Raw genomic sequence first — 16,164 nt, 5'->3', positions numbered from 1 at the left:
TTTAAAAAAATAAATATATTTATATAAATAATTAAATTCTAAAACACTACTGTTTGATTGATGCTTGGTAACTTACACCCAACAACCCATTTTATAAAAATAAAACAAATAAAAGTCAAAATAAAAATTACTAATTACTTCATTTGGAGAACACACTTACACACCAACTCCACAAAAAATATGAAAGAAAAAAAAAATCAATTTAATTTCACCGAAACTTCACTTCCCATCCAAAAGTCCAACTTCCCCCTTCCCACTTCCCCATCTTCCTACTTTCCCACTTCCCCAAATTACAAAATTTCTACCACTCTTTCCAAAGAAGTGAAAGGTTTTCATCCACATGCTCAAGCAAGATGGTTTTAATTAATAAAAAATATATACATATGTTTTCTTTTAATGAGTTCAAACAAAGCCACATGCATACAACAACACCTCAGAAGCAAATGACAAATCCAAGTGATAAAATAATTATAAGAAAAATATATATATATATATATATATTAATATATAGAAGTGGCATATGCTTTGCACTTCTCTACAAATAAATAAATACATAATAATACCATCCAGTAACAAACAAGTGCATATATCCAAAAGTATAAACCATTGATTAAAGAATCTCTCATACCTCACTGTCCAAGGACCCCTCAAATTGTTTAATCCTTAGCAAAACCCACATCGAGAGTGACATTCTCTCTTCTCCTCCCCCTGCTCTTCTGCACTTTGTGTTTTTCTTTGCCAATGGCCCATTTTCCAATCATAAAGTTCTAATCTTTGCTCCATTTGCTCCCGTTTTTCCATTGAGTTTGTGTTGTTGTGTTTTGTTTGAGTGAGGAGCTCAATCTGGCAGTTTTTTTTTGTTTATTTTTTTATTTTTGGTGATTTGTGCTCTTTTTTTTGGTTGATTTTTTGTTTTTGGTTGAGAAGTGGTTTGAAGGATGTTATGGACCATAGGGTTTTGAGACAAAGGCTGTACAAAAGATTCCGTCTTTCAATCTGGAGATTCTGTTTTTTTGGATGGAGAAATCTGGGGAGGAAGGGTTGAGGATTGTATGCCCCAGTAGGCTTATGGATTGCTGGTGAGCTGATAGCATCAAGGTTGGATCTTTTTCTTCTCTGCTTCTTGCTTGCATTGTGTTGTTTTGATGGTTGTGATTCGTATGATTAGGTGGTCTTTTTGTCATTGTTTTGGGAGATTTGTTGGGGAAAAAATTTGGACTTTGGAGAAGATTGGTATTGGTTTATGAGAGAGATCCATGCAAACATCTTTCGTTTCCCTTTCTTTGAAGTGGTTTTTTTCTTTCTTTCTTTCTTTCTTTTCTTTTTGTTTTTTTTTAATGATTTAGTGGTGTCAGTTTTGATCTTTTCTAGAATGAGATTGGTTTGGAACTTGAGATCTGGTTCTTCCTCTGTATCATTCTGCATTGAAGAATGTATACTAGGGAATAAATTTGATATTTTGTCCCAAATGTCCAAATGCATTCACTGGAGATGAAGTCCATTTTGGATCCATTAGAAAGTTATATATTGTCCTATTCAATCAAAAGTTTTTGTCTTTTAGGATATGTTTGTATTTCAAACTTGAATTCTTGTATTTCATTTTTATTCGGATGTATTATATCTTCATTGAGTTTTCAAGTTTTGATGTAAGACATTGATCTTGCTTATTTTGTCCTTTATATTATCTAGAATGCTCTGATCCAAATTTGTTTCCTCATTGCTTCCCACTTTTTGCTCCATTTGCATTTCAGATTTGATGAGTGCTGTTGCATTTGGGCAATATAACTTGTAGTTTTCTTTGTCAAGGATGATTCTGCTCAAATGCTGGTAAAATTGAAACATAGATTTTGCATTGGAGCAACATATGATGGATTTGTTCAAACATAATATTATTTTGCAATATGTGTGAATCTAAGGTATGCAAGCCTGAGGACAAATACATTTGTGTTTGTGTTCGTCTTTCAGAATTTTGGATCATTTAGTTACAAACAGTATGGCTGCATTGGTGCCCGGTGTCCTTCTTAAGCTTCTTCAGCATATGAACACTGATGTTAAGGTTGCTGGTGAACATCGGTCGTCGCTTCTCCAGGTTGTCAGTATTGTTCCCGCCCTCGCTGGCGGTGATCTCTATTCTAACAAAGGATTTTACCTAAAGGTCTCTGATTCATCTCATGCTACTTATGTATCTCTGCCTGATGAGCATGTTGATCTCATCTTGAGTGATAAGATCCAATTGGGTCAGTTTATTCATGTCGAACGGCTGGAAGGAGCGTCCCCTGTGCCTATCCTTAAAGGTGTGAGGGTTGTCCCTGGCCGCCATCCATGCGTTGGGAGCCCTGAAGATCTTGTAGCTACTCATTCTTTGGGTTTTCTGAATATGGACAAATTGAAACTATCAAATGGTATCAAGACTGATAGTAACCGATCTACAGAAAAAATTGACAAAGAGAGGAATAATGTCGGGAAAACAAATGGAACTAGTAAAGTGGAGAAGGCAGAGAAGAACAAACCATCGGTCAGTAAGTCGAACTCTTTAGTCATGAAACAAGTTGCAAATTGCAAAGTGGAGAAAAGGGATCCTATTGGTGTGAAGTCAAAATCAGCGAGCTCAAGGTCAATCCCCTCGTCTCCTACAAGTTGTTATTCACTTCCTGCATCATTTGAGAAGTTCTCCAAAGAAATCAAACAGCAAGCAAAAGTTAAAGGGACAGAGAAGGGTAACTCTTTGAAGATGGGTTTGTTGGAGAGGGCAGCTTCTGTTTTGAAGGCGACCACTGCTGGCAGAAAGACGTCTGTAGCAAATTCAATTGGGAATATGTTACCGGGGATTGAACCAGGGCCTAAGGCTTTGAGAAAAAGCTGGGAAGGTAACATGGAGACAAAAGTAAGGGATAAATCCAACTCAAGGAGCTCAAAAATTGAGATCAAATCTGAGAGTCGAAGCTCTTCTGTAAGGATTCTCATCCATTTGGAGTTGAATTGCATTTATTTATATGAATTTCTAACTTGTTGATGCTCAATGCTGTCTTATACATGTTTATGAATGCTTCCATTATCAAAAGATGGCATTGTTTGGATAAGGCCATATTAATATGCCTGTGGAACTTCTATTGGATGACAAATTCTGACATCAATTATGCATTTTCTACCCATGGATTGAGTTTTCATTATCCAGAAGATAAAACAAAATAACTTTTGCTTCTAGTTATGTTTTTTATATTATGTTGTTCATTTGTTACTGTTATTTTTTTTTCCTTTCTTACTATTGATTCGAATGATTAGAAAACGGAGGGTAAAGATTAGAATTTGGAACTGCATCCATAATCACATTGGAGTTCATCTTGCTATGTTTTTATTCTGCAGGTTCCTCGAAAATCTATAGCAAGTGAAAAGCCGCAACCTAAGGAAGATACCAGGTTCCAAACTCCCCAGAAGAAAGCAAATTCAACTGGTGCTTCAGATGATGGTGATAAGTCCAACAAACAACGTTCTCATGGTGTAAAGAAAACACCAGAAGGTGCCACTGGCCTAAACCTCGGTAGTTTAGTCAAAGTCAGTCCTAGTAGAAAATGGAGCAATCACAGTGACTCTTGGGCATCACTACCACCTCCTCTGGCGAAACTTGGAAAGGTGTCGTTTCTGTATTTTGTGCAGTCTTGTCTGGGATCTACTTTCTTTTTGAAAATATGCTTTTCTTCATTCTTTTTATGTTTGGTTATTTATTTTTCTGATCATTCTTTTCTTTTAGGAAGTTTTGAAGTATAGAGATGCATCTCAATTTGCTGCTATTGAAGCCATGCAAGAAGCTTCTGCTGCTGAAAGTATAATCCGGTGCTTGAGGTAAGAATGATTACACTAATACATTTATTGAGATAATTTTCCGCTTCTCCATAGTTTTCAGCCCAAAGATCATTTTGTTTTAACACCATTAAATTTTGCCCTACATACTCCAGCTTATATATAAGAAGATAATCAGATATTGAAACTTTCAGTTTGCACCTATTACTTTATTTTGATTTAATTGCATAAGCATCAAGTAATGTAATTTTGGTAAAACTCAGTCCGCAAAGCTGGATGAAAATGAACTTCAGATTTTGTTTGATTTTCTGTCTCAAATTTCATCTACTATTGCAAGCGGTCGCACCAACCGTTTTGATTCTGGCTGGTACAAGTGATTGTTTATATAATGATGTTTTGTGCCTTCTTTTATTTTGATTCAAACCATAAAGGTGATTGCTTAACTTAGCAATGTTGTTTTCCTCTTCAGTTTTGAGCAATGTGATTGTATTCAAAGTTCCAATTGATTCTTGTTTTTTTTTTTTAACAAGAAATGCTGACTTAGTTTTCTATGAAACCGCAAAGAAAATAACGCCATGGACAGTGCTGCCTAATTGTGTCTTCATATTCTTCCTTTTTTTGTTTCCCAAGTTTCTATTTTTTTTTTTTAATTTTGAAAATTGAAAACCCAATTGAAATCAAAGCTGTGAAAGCTGAATATCAATATGCGGCTCTGTTTTAGAACCAAACTGCCTCTTCAGTGAATAATCTGGTTACTACTAAAGGTTTTACCGGTTTTCAAAAATCTACGAGTATGAACCTCCTGATGTATCTAAATTCTCTTAGGAATTCATAGATTGTTTTAGTTTATCTTTATTTTACTGATCATTTTTTATAACTATTATATTTTCTAACTTCTTTCAAGGTTTCACTAATGTGGTAGGAGACAGGTTGAATGATGGCTTTTGAGTTTTCTTTTCAAACAAGGACGAAGTTTTTTGTTTTCTTGATAAAACAAATTTGAGAATAGAACATTGAAACAATCTTAGGAAATATTGGTTTGTAAACCAAGTCTTTTGATGTCAGTTGAGATGTTATATGTAGTGTCTTATATATGTAAAAGATATTACAAACAGTGAATCAGATGAAAATATTAGTAAAATTTGCCAGTGTAGTTTGCGGTTCAGTGTTCATAACTTCAGAAATCCATCTGTTTTCCATGCAAAGTTATGTCAGAGTGGAAAGTTTTATTTGGAGCAATACATGGCAAACATAGGAGACCACACAAATTTGCTAAACATCTTAATCCTTGATGCACTATTAGATTCAACATATTGATGATCCATAGCTGTATGATGTATACAATTATACATGATTGTCCATTTACTAACTGTGTTTAACAGTATGTATGCAGAGCTAAGTTCAACTGCAAAGGAAGATAACCCCCAACCAGCAGTGGAGCAGTTTCTAACTCTCCATTCCACCCTCAATCGCGCCGGTCTCGTCGCGGACTCCCTCCTCAAGACCTTCCTGCCGTCTGACACCTCGTCTGACCAATCTGCAAGTAACAACGAACCCTCCATCTCTGAGGAAGCCCTCAAGGTCTCATCAGACAAACGCAAGCGTGCCACTTCATGGATCAATGCTGCACTCGCCACTGACCTCTCTCCGTTCTCCCTCTACGAGCACAAAAGTAGTAACCAAACATCCACTTCATCATCGGTCTCCTCTTTTTCTTCATTGACGGTCATCCTTGATAGCCCAACTAAACCTACTTCATCCAAAGTTAAACCTCGGCTTTCATCAGCTTCTACTCCATCAAAATCAGCAGTTACATCAAGAGGAAAGGCACGTGCGCCACCGCCATTGCTCCCTCAGGCTTGGTCACGTGGTGGAGGTCTAGAGGAAAAGACTGATTTAGCAAGAGCATTAGATGATGAATCTAGGAGCTGGTTCTTGGGGTTTGTTGAGCGATTTTTGGACGCAGATGTTAATGATCCAGGACCAAGAGACAGAGAGCGAGTTGCGGGAATGCTATCACAGCTCAAGAAGGTCAATGATTGGCTAGATGAAATTGGAAGGAGAGAAGACGAAGACGGAGATAGGGAGGAAGTCCCTATTGAAACGATAGAACGGTTAAGGAAGAAGATTTACGAGTACCTTCTAACTCATGTGGAATCTGCAGCAGTGGCTCTAGGAAGTGGCAGTGCAAAGGACGATGACCGTCCTGGACGGAAAGGATGATCTCTGCTGTTTGTTCAGCTCACCGTGTATCATACATATGTAGAGGCACATCCAAAACTCGATAACTTCTTGGCACACATGATGCAGTTAATTTCTGAGATATACTCAGCAGACAACAGAGCAAATTTAATTATCAGCATTGGAGTCATTCTTATAATTTATGGTTCTTCTTCGGCAAGATTTGATTTGGAGGTGAGGTTTTGGTTTTCATGCGTTGGTTCTCTTCGGTAGTTATTGGCGGATACACATCTTGTGTTGATCGTGTCGTGTGGTGTGTTGTGGCGTATTATCGGCTTTAGATCTTACAAGCGGAGTTATATGAAACACAATGAAGCAATTGTATGTATTTGTGTTCTATGATCATCAGATTGTTTGCATTCTATTTTTTTTTGTGAAAGCAAAGTGTCTGCAATTGATTTATTAGAGCTCAAAATCAAAATAGTGTGTAACGAAATGCAAATGAGACATAGTTAATTTGTCTACTGAAATGCTCATTGAACTTTGATCTCTCTTTTCACTTATTATACAAAAGAAGCGTTTCTAGTGCAGTTTGGAATGTATATTTAAAGAAAAGGCACCAGTGGAACATTTTATGCCAGAATAGCAGAAAAAATACTTTAAGATGTTCAAAACAAACACTTGGTCTAGTTTTTTGAGATCAAACTAATTTTTGATTTTGACAATATGCTACAAGCGTATATACAGTCATGTGCATGCATACGGAGACAATACAAACCATTCATGAGTCCTCACTTGGCCAATGTGAAGATCCGCGTGGGCTGTGCACCCACAACGGGTGGGAGAAGACCAAAATAATATCTAAAATTTTTAAGAACAAGGAATACTATGAAAACTCGTCCAAATACAAAACTGTTTGATTTACTTATGAAAATATTTAGTGTTGTTTGGCGGGTAAATTTCCTGTGAGGTCACCAAACTATTGCCAAATATCAAAAGGGATTCCCAACTTTAATTCGTATATTTTTGAGTACCATAATTTGATTTCGTTTTGATGGGAGGGTACTCATTTATTTCCGGTGATAATTTTCTGACGAGGCCACCGGTCCGATCACGTGGACCAGTTTATCACAGCTCATTTGCTTATGTGGAAATGCCAGCGAGGATGTTATAATCCTCATCACCCTTTTTAATCCACCTCACCCCATTTGTGACCACATCACCATCCCGCCCACTCCTCTTCTTCCCCCTCATCTTCTTCGTCTCATGCCTTCTCATTCTCAATCTCAATCTCCTGGTTTTGTCCTTCTTTTTCTTCTTTTCCTCCTTTTTATTTTTTTTCACTTCTCAAATCTGAACACAAAATCACAGTGAGGGCTTTATGATAAAGTCAACGACAGTGGATGAGGTTGTGCTGACGGTGGCGCAGTTATGCAGATGAAGAAAAGGATGAGGCCGGAGGAAAAATCTTTGGAGATTGTTTGCCGGAGAAAAGAATGAGAGAAAGAAAAGAAGGTAGAAGAGGAAGTGGGGGAGAGAGCGGAAGTTGGAGGGGAGGATGCCGGTGATCTTGGCAGCTTTTGAAAGGAGGAATGGGCTCGGTCGGAGGAGTAGAATTCTAGGTCGGAGGCACAGTGATGATTGGTGAGGGTGAATGTTTTTTCATGGGCGGTGAGCATGGTGCAGAGAATGGCTTCGCAAGTGGTGCCTTAGAGGACACCACCACCAGTGCTGGAGGAGTAGATGAAGGAGGAGGGTATGACAAGAGCTTTGGCGAGCCAGTAACGAATTCAAGCTTGGTGGTGGAAGGGGAGGAGAGCCAAGTGAAAAGGATAACTTTGAGGCCGAAGCAAGAAGATGAAGTACAAGAAGGAGAATATGAAAATCATGAGATTAAGAGGAAGAACAGAGGGCAGCAGATGAAGAAGAAGAAGAAGAAGAAGAAGGGTGGGAGGTTGATGTGGTAAAAAAAAAAAAATGCTTACATGGATTAATTGATTTAACTATCCTCACATAAGCAAATCATTTGTCAAAATCTATGCCACGTGGTTGTTCTGGCGGCCATGTCATCAATTTCTCATCGGAAATAAACGAGTACTCTCCCGTTGAAATGAAATCATAGTGTGGTATTAAAAAAGATATGAATTAAAGGTTGGTATCCATTTTGATATTTGTTCATAGTTTGGTGACCTTCTAGGATTTTTACCTGTTGTTTGGCTTTATTTATATGAAATAAGTTATAAACCCTTGTATTTGGAAATGTTTCTACCAAAAACCCTATTTTTTATTTATAAAAAAACCAAAAGTATTTTAAAAAATATTTACGTTGTAAAAGAAGCAGTTTTTTTAAAAAAAATAAATTCAACAACATTTATTTCATTATCTAAGTAAAAACAAAATCTTTATTTATCACCTCTCTAATAGAGTAGCGGTATTTCATTTTTTCCCAACTTAAAAGACAAAAGGTGATGATTCAAATCCTATCGGTAATTATAAGCTACTTGCTCTATCTAACTCACAAATATTAATATATAGGGACATGTAATCAGACTTTAATTAATAGTTAAAAAAACATCATTATGCCATTATTGTTTTCTTATACTAAAATTTTATTAGCTAAAATAAACCTTCCAATGATTTTTTATCACAAGAATATATAAATAAAATAAATAATGGTATTTTGTAAGGGTCCAAGGGGATAGGGGTGGCAAAAATCCGCACTATTAAAAGATAAATTTGTTGTTAGACAGTTTTAAATCTTGAAAAACTTAACTTCTCCAAACCTGATTTATTTTAAAATTAAAATGTCAGGATGCCCAAATTTATCTGAATTTTATAAGCTATATTTAAGTTCACTCAAATATTAAATTATATAAAAATAATTTAATTCACATTAAATAGAAAAAAAAACTAATGTCAAAGACTCAACTCAAATCATACAAAGATTTAAGTCTTAATATAAAAAAATATATATGTTTGAAGTTTTTGAAAAATTAGGCTTAAGATTATGAGTTTTTAAAATTTTAGAAGTAAAAAGATCTAGTTGTCTAAAATTTTATGTTTGGACCCGGCCCGCATTAACATAATTTATGTCCAAGCCCGTTTTACTCCAAATCGGATAGGATCAGATGGGTAAGCCCGACCCTAGCAAAACTCTCCAAATTTTATTAAAAAAGAATTATAAAGAAAATAGGATATTTATAAACAATGATTTTCAATATCTATCCGCCTTAAAATTCCTCTCACACACACACATATATTCACACAATTATAATTGTTAGTATTTTTTATTTTTAATTATTATTTGTTATAAAAATTCTTAGTAATAAAAATCAATGGTCACCGAAAACAGTACTTCGCTCACCCACCAAAGCATAGAGCGAAAGCGAAGGACAATGCTCGCCAAGCTCTCGTCTTCGCTCGTCTCTTCGCTCCCGTGCTCTAGGGTTCGATCCTCTTCTCCTTCCCCTTTTTACTATCAATTTCTATCCGATTTTCATCCAATCTCCTTCGCGTTTCGTTGGTTATTGTGATGTATTCTCGCTTTTTGGTTGTTTTGTGTTGAATTGTTGTTGTTCCTTCTGTTTTGATGCAAATTGTACTGGTGAGGAAGGTGGGGGCGTAGTTTTTGGTTTTTGTTTTAATTTTTGAGGTTTTATTGGATTGTCTGAGAATTCAAATTGGGATCTTGGATGAATGTACGCGGGAGCTGCGGTACTGGGATTAGTTCTGCAAGGGATGAGATCTAAAATGTTCGTTGTTATTGTGCGGATTGTGATGAATCTTACTGTGGTTATTTGGTTTTAATGGTTTGCGTGTAATGCTTTCACAAGGATCGGATAATGTTTGTTTGGTAGGTGTTGGTTTTGTCTTATAGAATATATATATATATATTATATGCAGAAAGTTGAGAAATTTGCATTGCCTTGTTATTACTAAGGTGTGTTTTTACTGTACAATCTGATTGTATTGCCTTGGATTTACAAGGATCTAAGTGCAACAGCCTATATTTTGTGTAGAAAGCTGTGGTTCTATGTGACATCTGGTGAATCTTGATGAATGCAACCTTCATCATGTGTTTCTGATTATTTCATCAATTTTAATTTATTTATGTTTTTCTCTCTGCATCATTGAGTATTTATATGGTTGTCAAAAAACCCATTTAGTGTAGGGGGTATGTGGAATGGTTTCATCCTATTCCAAATGTGCTTTAACCATTCATAATGCTTTAGTGATAAAGTAACCCTTTCTTTTAGGTGAGCCAGCAGGCCAGCATGTGTCCAAACATGAGAAAACCATGGTTAATGAAGCGGATGGTGTATGGTGTCGGTACTCTATTTCTAAGACCTATCAAAACATTGCGTGGAGATTGCAAATCTTTTGGAGTTTCACAGTTTTTGTGTAATATTACAAGCATGGCCTCTTCATTGCACGTTCAGTTGGTGAGTTTTCTTCTGCCTGCATACCTTTTTGATTTTATCTGTTCTTGTACATGAAAACTGCCAATTTTATCTTATTGCCTGTACTTGTTTTCTTTGTCTTAATGCTCTTATTCTCTAGCACATAGGGAGCTCCAAATTTTGAATTCTATTTGTGGCTGGAAAGCTAATAATTTCTCAGAAGATTAAAATGGTTTTTGCGCTTTTAATGTTGCTCTAATTTTGAGTTATACATTCTACCATTAGACCTCATTAAGCTTGTAATGCTGTTGACTGATATGGTTATTTTCCTTAAAGTTTATCATCTGAACACTTCTGGTTATTCTTGATGCAAAGTGTGGTAGATTGCTAATATTGGAAGTGTTGATGTTGATTTTTTCCCTTTAGAATTTTTAGGGCAAATGCCATAGAAAACGGCATGCTACAGTGGTTTACAAAGCAGATGCTGGAAGTTCACAAAGAAAATTGGTTAATTGATGTGCCTTTTTCTTATTGTTATTTTCAAGATAAAATAAGGCCTCAAGTAATTTAATTTAATTTAACTGGACTTTGCTAAATCTTGTTTGAGGGTTTGCGCTGCAAGATAATCAGATGTAAAAATAATGTGTTTCATTCTGATGAAAATGTGGCTGATTTAAGCAACATTACTCATTGCTGTATCATCATTCACTCATGCATATTTTGTGGAAATAATGGGGTTGATTTGTTCTGGCAAACCTTAGTTATTTTACATTTGATCCTCAATGCTATTTTTCCTATTATGTTTGTTTATATCACTGTTTCTATTGTGCAAAATTTTTGCTTGAAGAAGCACAGGCAAGTGATCATCTTTTTGGGGATCTGTCTTAGTTCAAATAGTCGATGTTGAGTGGATTCTTGTAATATGCTCGTGAACTAATTGAACCACCTTCATATTTTTTTCAGGTGCCATGTCTCCAAGATAATTATGCATATCTTTTGCATGACACAGATACAGGCACTGTTGGAGTTGTAGACCCTTCAGAAGCTTTGCCTGTTATAAATGCTCTAAACCAAAAAAATCAAAACTTGACCTATATACTTAACACTCATCATCATTATGATCACACTGGGGGTAATCTGGAGCTGAAAGCAAGGTATGGTGCAAAGGTATGGTGGTGATATCATTTAATAATATTTTACTAGATTATGTTTTACATTCCTCTTCACTTTGTAATTTTTTTGAGTTGTAGGGGAAGAATGTTCTTTGCAATTTAATAATATTTGACTAGATTATGTTTTACATTCCTCTTTGTTTTTGTTTTTGTTTTTGTTTTTTTGTTTTTGTTTTTTTTTTTTTTTTTGTTTTGTTTGTTTGTTTTTGTTTGTTTGAGTTGAAGAGGAAAAATGCTCTTTGTAATAGGCTTAACAACTTCCTGCATTAGTGGTTTTTGTCTGAAATAGGATTGTTAGGTGTGAATGAATTCATGTTTAACCTCCCTAAGTTGGGATATAGGTCTGATCTTACTTACCCGTCCGCAAAACCTAGAATATTTTATCTATACCCATTTGTGTGAGTTTCCCTGGTATTGACTTGCCAAACCATTTGCCCTATCTATGGTATTTTAGACTACAGTTTAATTGGTAGGTATCTTTCTTTTCTTAATTATGGTTGACTTTTAGAGAAAGACTCCTTTCTAGACATAACATTTACCTTTAAAGGCCAGCCTTATAGCTACTCATACATTTTGGAAATTGGTACTTCCCAACATTAGTCTTCTGGTGTGATGGTTTAATGCTTAATAATGGATCATGGCCATCAACATATATGAGTATCTTGAAGTAAATAGATAATAATACTACTGCAACAATATTTTGAATGGCCTTGATAATGTAAACATGTAAATGACTACCATTCCCTTCTTAAATCTTACAACCCTTCGTTTGTCTTGAAATCGTGATTAGGTGATTGGGTTTAGCAAGGACAAGGATAGAATTCCTGGTATCGACATTGCCCTTAATGATGGAGAATCGTGGATGTTTGCGAGCCATGAGGTGCTTGTGATGGAAACTCCTGGCCATACAAAAGGTAAATAGCTAAGACATCTTTCATTCTCTTTTCTTCAATAGTTGGTTTCTTACTATGAATTTGTGCAACATATATACAGAGAGAGTATAGAATGCCACTGGCTGGATTCACCCTTGAATCCTTCCGGTTGGTTTTTATACCTTTTAGATTCAAAATGAAAATCCAAACTTGTAGAAATGATCTTTATGCTAAAATCCTATGACACCGGATTTGATTAAGTTTGAATTATTTTGCTTATCCGTGCTAGGTTCTAAAAAAATGATAGAGTTTAAAAAAAAAAAGAGGTGAAATTTAATGCATATATATTTTAAGATGTGTAGATCAAGATCAAATTTATGGATATACAATTTGAGCGATATATCTGATTCTTTTTAGATTATACCTTTTAATTTCTAGACTGATGGATATTATGAGATTTGGTATCAAGGGAAATTTTTATGTAGATCATATCTCCCAGTTTGGATTTTAATTTTTATTCCATAAATATCTACAAGCAACCGTTCAACTTTTAATGATGCGTTCTAAACTGTCTGTCTATGTATATGTATGCTTGATATATAAACGTGTGTTTTTACACATGTATAATTCATTTCTCCTCAAAGAGATTCTTTATCTTCTTTCTTTTGTGTCTTTACTTGATCAAGACCTAGCAATGAAGAAACTGTGCTGTTATACTGTAGAAATGCCATGCATGATCTGCTTTTGCTGAATAACCAAATAAAAGTGCAGAATTGAACTCAAGTAATTGTTAAGATAAATAATGCCTGTTGCAAAATTCAACTTTGCTAAAACTTTTTTACTATAGCAACGAGGCATATGATGTGCTAATCATTATTTATTTCACTTTACACCTTAATGAAGCTAAAGCTAAATATCTATTGCTGTTATTTCCACAGGCCATGTTAGTTACTATTTTCCAGGATGTAGAGCAGTATTTACAGGGGATACATTGTTTAGCTTATCATGTGGCAAGCTTTTTGAAGGAAGCTCAGAACAGGTGTTCTTTTTAACTGCAATGTAGCAATCTCATGGTCCTGCACTTTGTTTTTATCAGTGACATGATTATTCAGTAATATTTAAATAAAAGGTTTTTTGGCAAACTAATATTTGTATGAAATATAAAATTATTTCCTTTCAAATACTATGTGGCTTTATATTGAATCATCAAAGTGAGGAAACACAATGTTTGTAGCTTTAGGTTTCTTAAAAAAATTCATCCCCTTGTAGATGCATGTCCTTGAACATGAATGATGTTGGATATGGATAAACCCGATTCCAATTTTTAATTCATGTGTTTGTTGGGGTACTCTAATTTATTTCAAATAGTACAGTAACTGGTCCATGTCTGCTGGTGAGCTTAATCATTTGTGTAAATTAAGTTTTTTTTTAAACTTGGAAATTGAGTTTTATGTGAATATTTTTCTCAAAAAATCAGTAGATTGGCGAGCATTAAACTTGAAGAAGTCATCATCATCATTATTTATTTATTTATATTTGTCAATTGAAAGGTTTACTGTGCTTTTCCTCATTTATGGGTTTTGTTTGTTGATGTACTTTTCAATCATGCAGAGCACTAATTTCTCTTACATCCTCACAGATGCACTCTTCACTTCAAAAGATTCTTTCTTTGCCAGATGATACAAATGTATATTGCGGGCATGAATATACTCTGGTATGGATCCCTTTCCTGAAGTCTTCATGAACAGATATAAGTTTGATTTCTTGTATATTTAGATATATTTATGATCTCTTCAAACATGGCAGAGTAATGCAAAGTTTGCCCTGTCCATAGAACCTAATAATGAAGCTCTCCAAGCCTATGCAGCTGAAGTAGCTCAACTCCGAAGCAAGCAGTTGCCAACGGTGATTACCATAAGAAAATATATTCCATTTATTAACTTGTCATAACTATTTGTCGCTGTGTAGCATTATCAGGCTAACCTAAATCAATCTTTTCCTATCTGTTTAGGAATTTTGATTGCAATAAGCGGTACAATCGATTTATAATTCCTTCTATTATTGATCTCTCAGATTCCAACAACACTAAAGAGGGAAAAGTTGTGCAATCCATTTCTCCGCACTTCCAGTCCAGAAATCCGGCAGATCCTAAATATTCCTGCAACTGCAAGTGACGCAAAAGCATTAGGCATCATCCGTCAGGCAAAGGATAGATTTTAAGGTAGTACTCCTTGGCCTTTTTTTTTCTCTCTAAGTTCTTGCTAAGTGAACTATTTGGTCTCTTCTTTATGTGTCACTTTGTTTATGTTCATTCATTTTCCTCGAAACATATAATTTCAGTTTTAAGAGCTATGCATTCTTTTTTAACTCATAAAAACCATGTTAAGGACATGAATTGACTTCTTGTTGCTCAAAATTTAGAATGTTATAATTTTCAACAGGTAGAAGGACTTCAAGGCTGGTTTGTGTGTATCTTGAAAGATGATATCTAACCATGAGAAGTCGGTCCAAGACTGCTAGACATTCTTTATGCAACAAAAAAGTTCAAAGAAACAGAGTAAGGCATCAGTTTGCTTTGTATAGAAAATACAACGATAAAAATGAGATCATACCCTTAATTTACTGAATCAAAGGGATTTGAAAGTCAATTTTCTGTTTTTCGTGTTCGTTAAATGAGCCTGTAAAATGTCCAAATGGACATAATCCATACCTCTGCAGGCTTGCTTGCCATTCTTTTAAAATCTTGTGATACTGATGCTAGCAAATGATGAACTTGTTTCATGCTTGATTGCATGTAAATGCAATTGCTGCGGTGATTTGCTGTCCAAAGTCCTGGTCTCAATCTCTAAGAAATTGAAATTATATTTGAATTCAGGGTTTCAAATTATGGTTTGTAACTTAGCTCTTTCCATTATTTGTTTTTCAAAGATTGTATGGCATGCCATTTATTAATCAAGTTACTATATGTTTTTTATTTATATTTTTTTAATTATGGTCATGCATGTGGTGTGGCTTTGTTCTCTTTTAAAGCAATCTTTGTTGAGATCTCTAGTTCAACTTGCTATCTACCAACCAGACCCACCTGTCTGAAATGCATTAAAAATTTGTTAAAGCTTATCTAATAGAGTTTTTGAGGTAAAAGTATCCCGGAAACATTTATTTTTGCCTCTTACAACCGACAGGGATAAGAAATAATATTGATAAATAAAAAATTGGTAATTATAGATATTACAAGGACCAGAAGGAAAAATATTCAAGGAATAATAATTAATTTACAAAAAAAAAAATTATTAACTACTACTCATAATCATAACACCAATAACTTATTAGTATTCAATGTTTATTTCACACATGTGCACTTTTTTGACTATTCTTAAATGGTTTATTGCTTATTTTGTCAATATATATATATATAATTGTTATAAACAAATATTTTTAATGGATCTCTATCGTAGTGATTTTCATCGTAGCAGCCAACTATGTACACCTGCGTCCCAGTGCTGATGGCAGTAGCAGTACCCGCATCGCTTATTATTCCAGCCAACTGTAGATGGACCGCTCGGATCGAATCGATCACTAGCTCATTCAACTTCAGAATGTACTATAAATACCCCTCATTTTTGTATATTTTTGTTATATAGAAAGAAGAGAAAGAAAAGAGAGAAATAAAAGAAGAAAGAAGAAGGCTAATTCTTCGGGGTTTTGGGTGTTTGGTAAATACTTTGACTTTTCATCACTATC

At 34.9% G+C, this 16,164-nt stretch overlaps 2 protein-coding genes across 5 annotated transcripts; both read left to right on the top strand.

Annotated features, from left to right (window-relative positions):
* The first annotated feature begins 629 nt into the window (after nt 1-629).
* LOC120255743 lies at nt 630-6,444 on the top strand. 4 transcript variants are annotated; one of them, XM_039263505.1, is made up of 6 exons: nt 630-1,098; nt 1,752-1,827; nt 1,966-2,950; nt 3,364-3,630; nt 3,749-3,840; nt 5,181-6,444. In XM_039263505.1, exons 3-6 carry the CDS (start codon nt 1,994-1,996, stop codon nt 6,019-6,021), a joined length of 2,157 nt encoding a protein of 718 aa, XP_039119439.1. In that variant the 5' UTR covers nt 630-1,098; nt 1,752-1,827; nt 1,966-1,993; the 3' UTR covers nt 6,022-6,444. The 4 variants fall into 4 exon arrangements, with proteins under 4 accessions (XP_039119439.1, XP_039119440.1, XP_039119438.1 ...); XM_039263506.1 differs by having other exon boundaries at nt 1,917-2,950; XM_039263504.1 differs by lacking the exon at nt 1,752-1,827.
* Nucleotides 6,445-9,328: 2,884 nt separating this feature from the next.
* Nucleotides 9,329-15,252, top strand: LOC120255745 (hydroxyacylglutathione hydrolase 2, mitochondrial-like). Its single transcript, XM_039263508.1, has 9 exons — nt 9,329-9,425; nt 10,236-10,421; nt 11,343-11,546; nt 12,342-12,465; nt 13,362-13,462; nt 14,063-14,137; nt 14,230-14,328; nt 14,497-14,644; nt 14,865-15,252. Exons 1-8 carry the CDS (start codon nt 9,375-9,377, stop codon nt 14,641-14,643), a joined length of 987 nt encoding a protein of 328 aa, XP_039119442.1. The 5' UTR covers nt 9,329-9,374; the 3' UTR covers nt 14,644; nt 14,865-15,252.
* The last annotated feature ends 912 nt before the right edge of the window (nt 15,253-16,164 follow it).

This window comes from Dioscorea cayenensis, unplaced genomic scaffold (genome assembly GCF_009730915.1).
Source record: "Dioscorea cayenensis subsp. rotundata cultivar TDr96_F1 unplaced genomic scaffold, TDr96_F1_v2_PseudoChromosome.rev07_lg8_w22 25.fasta BLBR01001181.1, whole genome shotgun sequence".
Taxonomy (NCBI): Eukaryota; Viridiplantae; Streptophyta; class Magnoliopsida; order Dioscoreales; family Dioscoreaceae; genus Dioscorea; species Dioscorea cayenensis.
The sequence above is the reverse complement of the archived record's forward strand: the minus strand, read 5'-3'. Positions and strand labels throughout refer to the sequence as shown.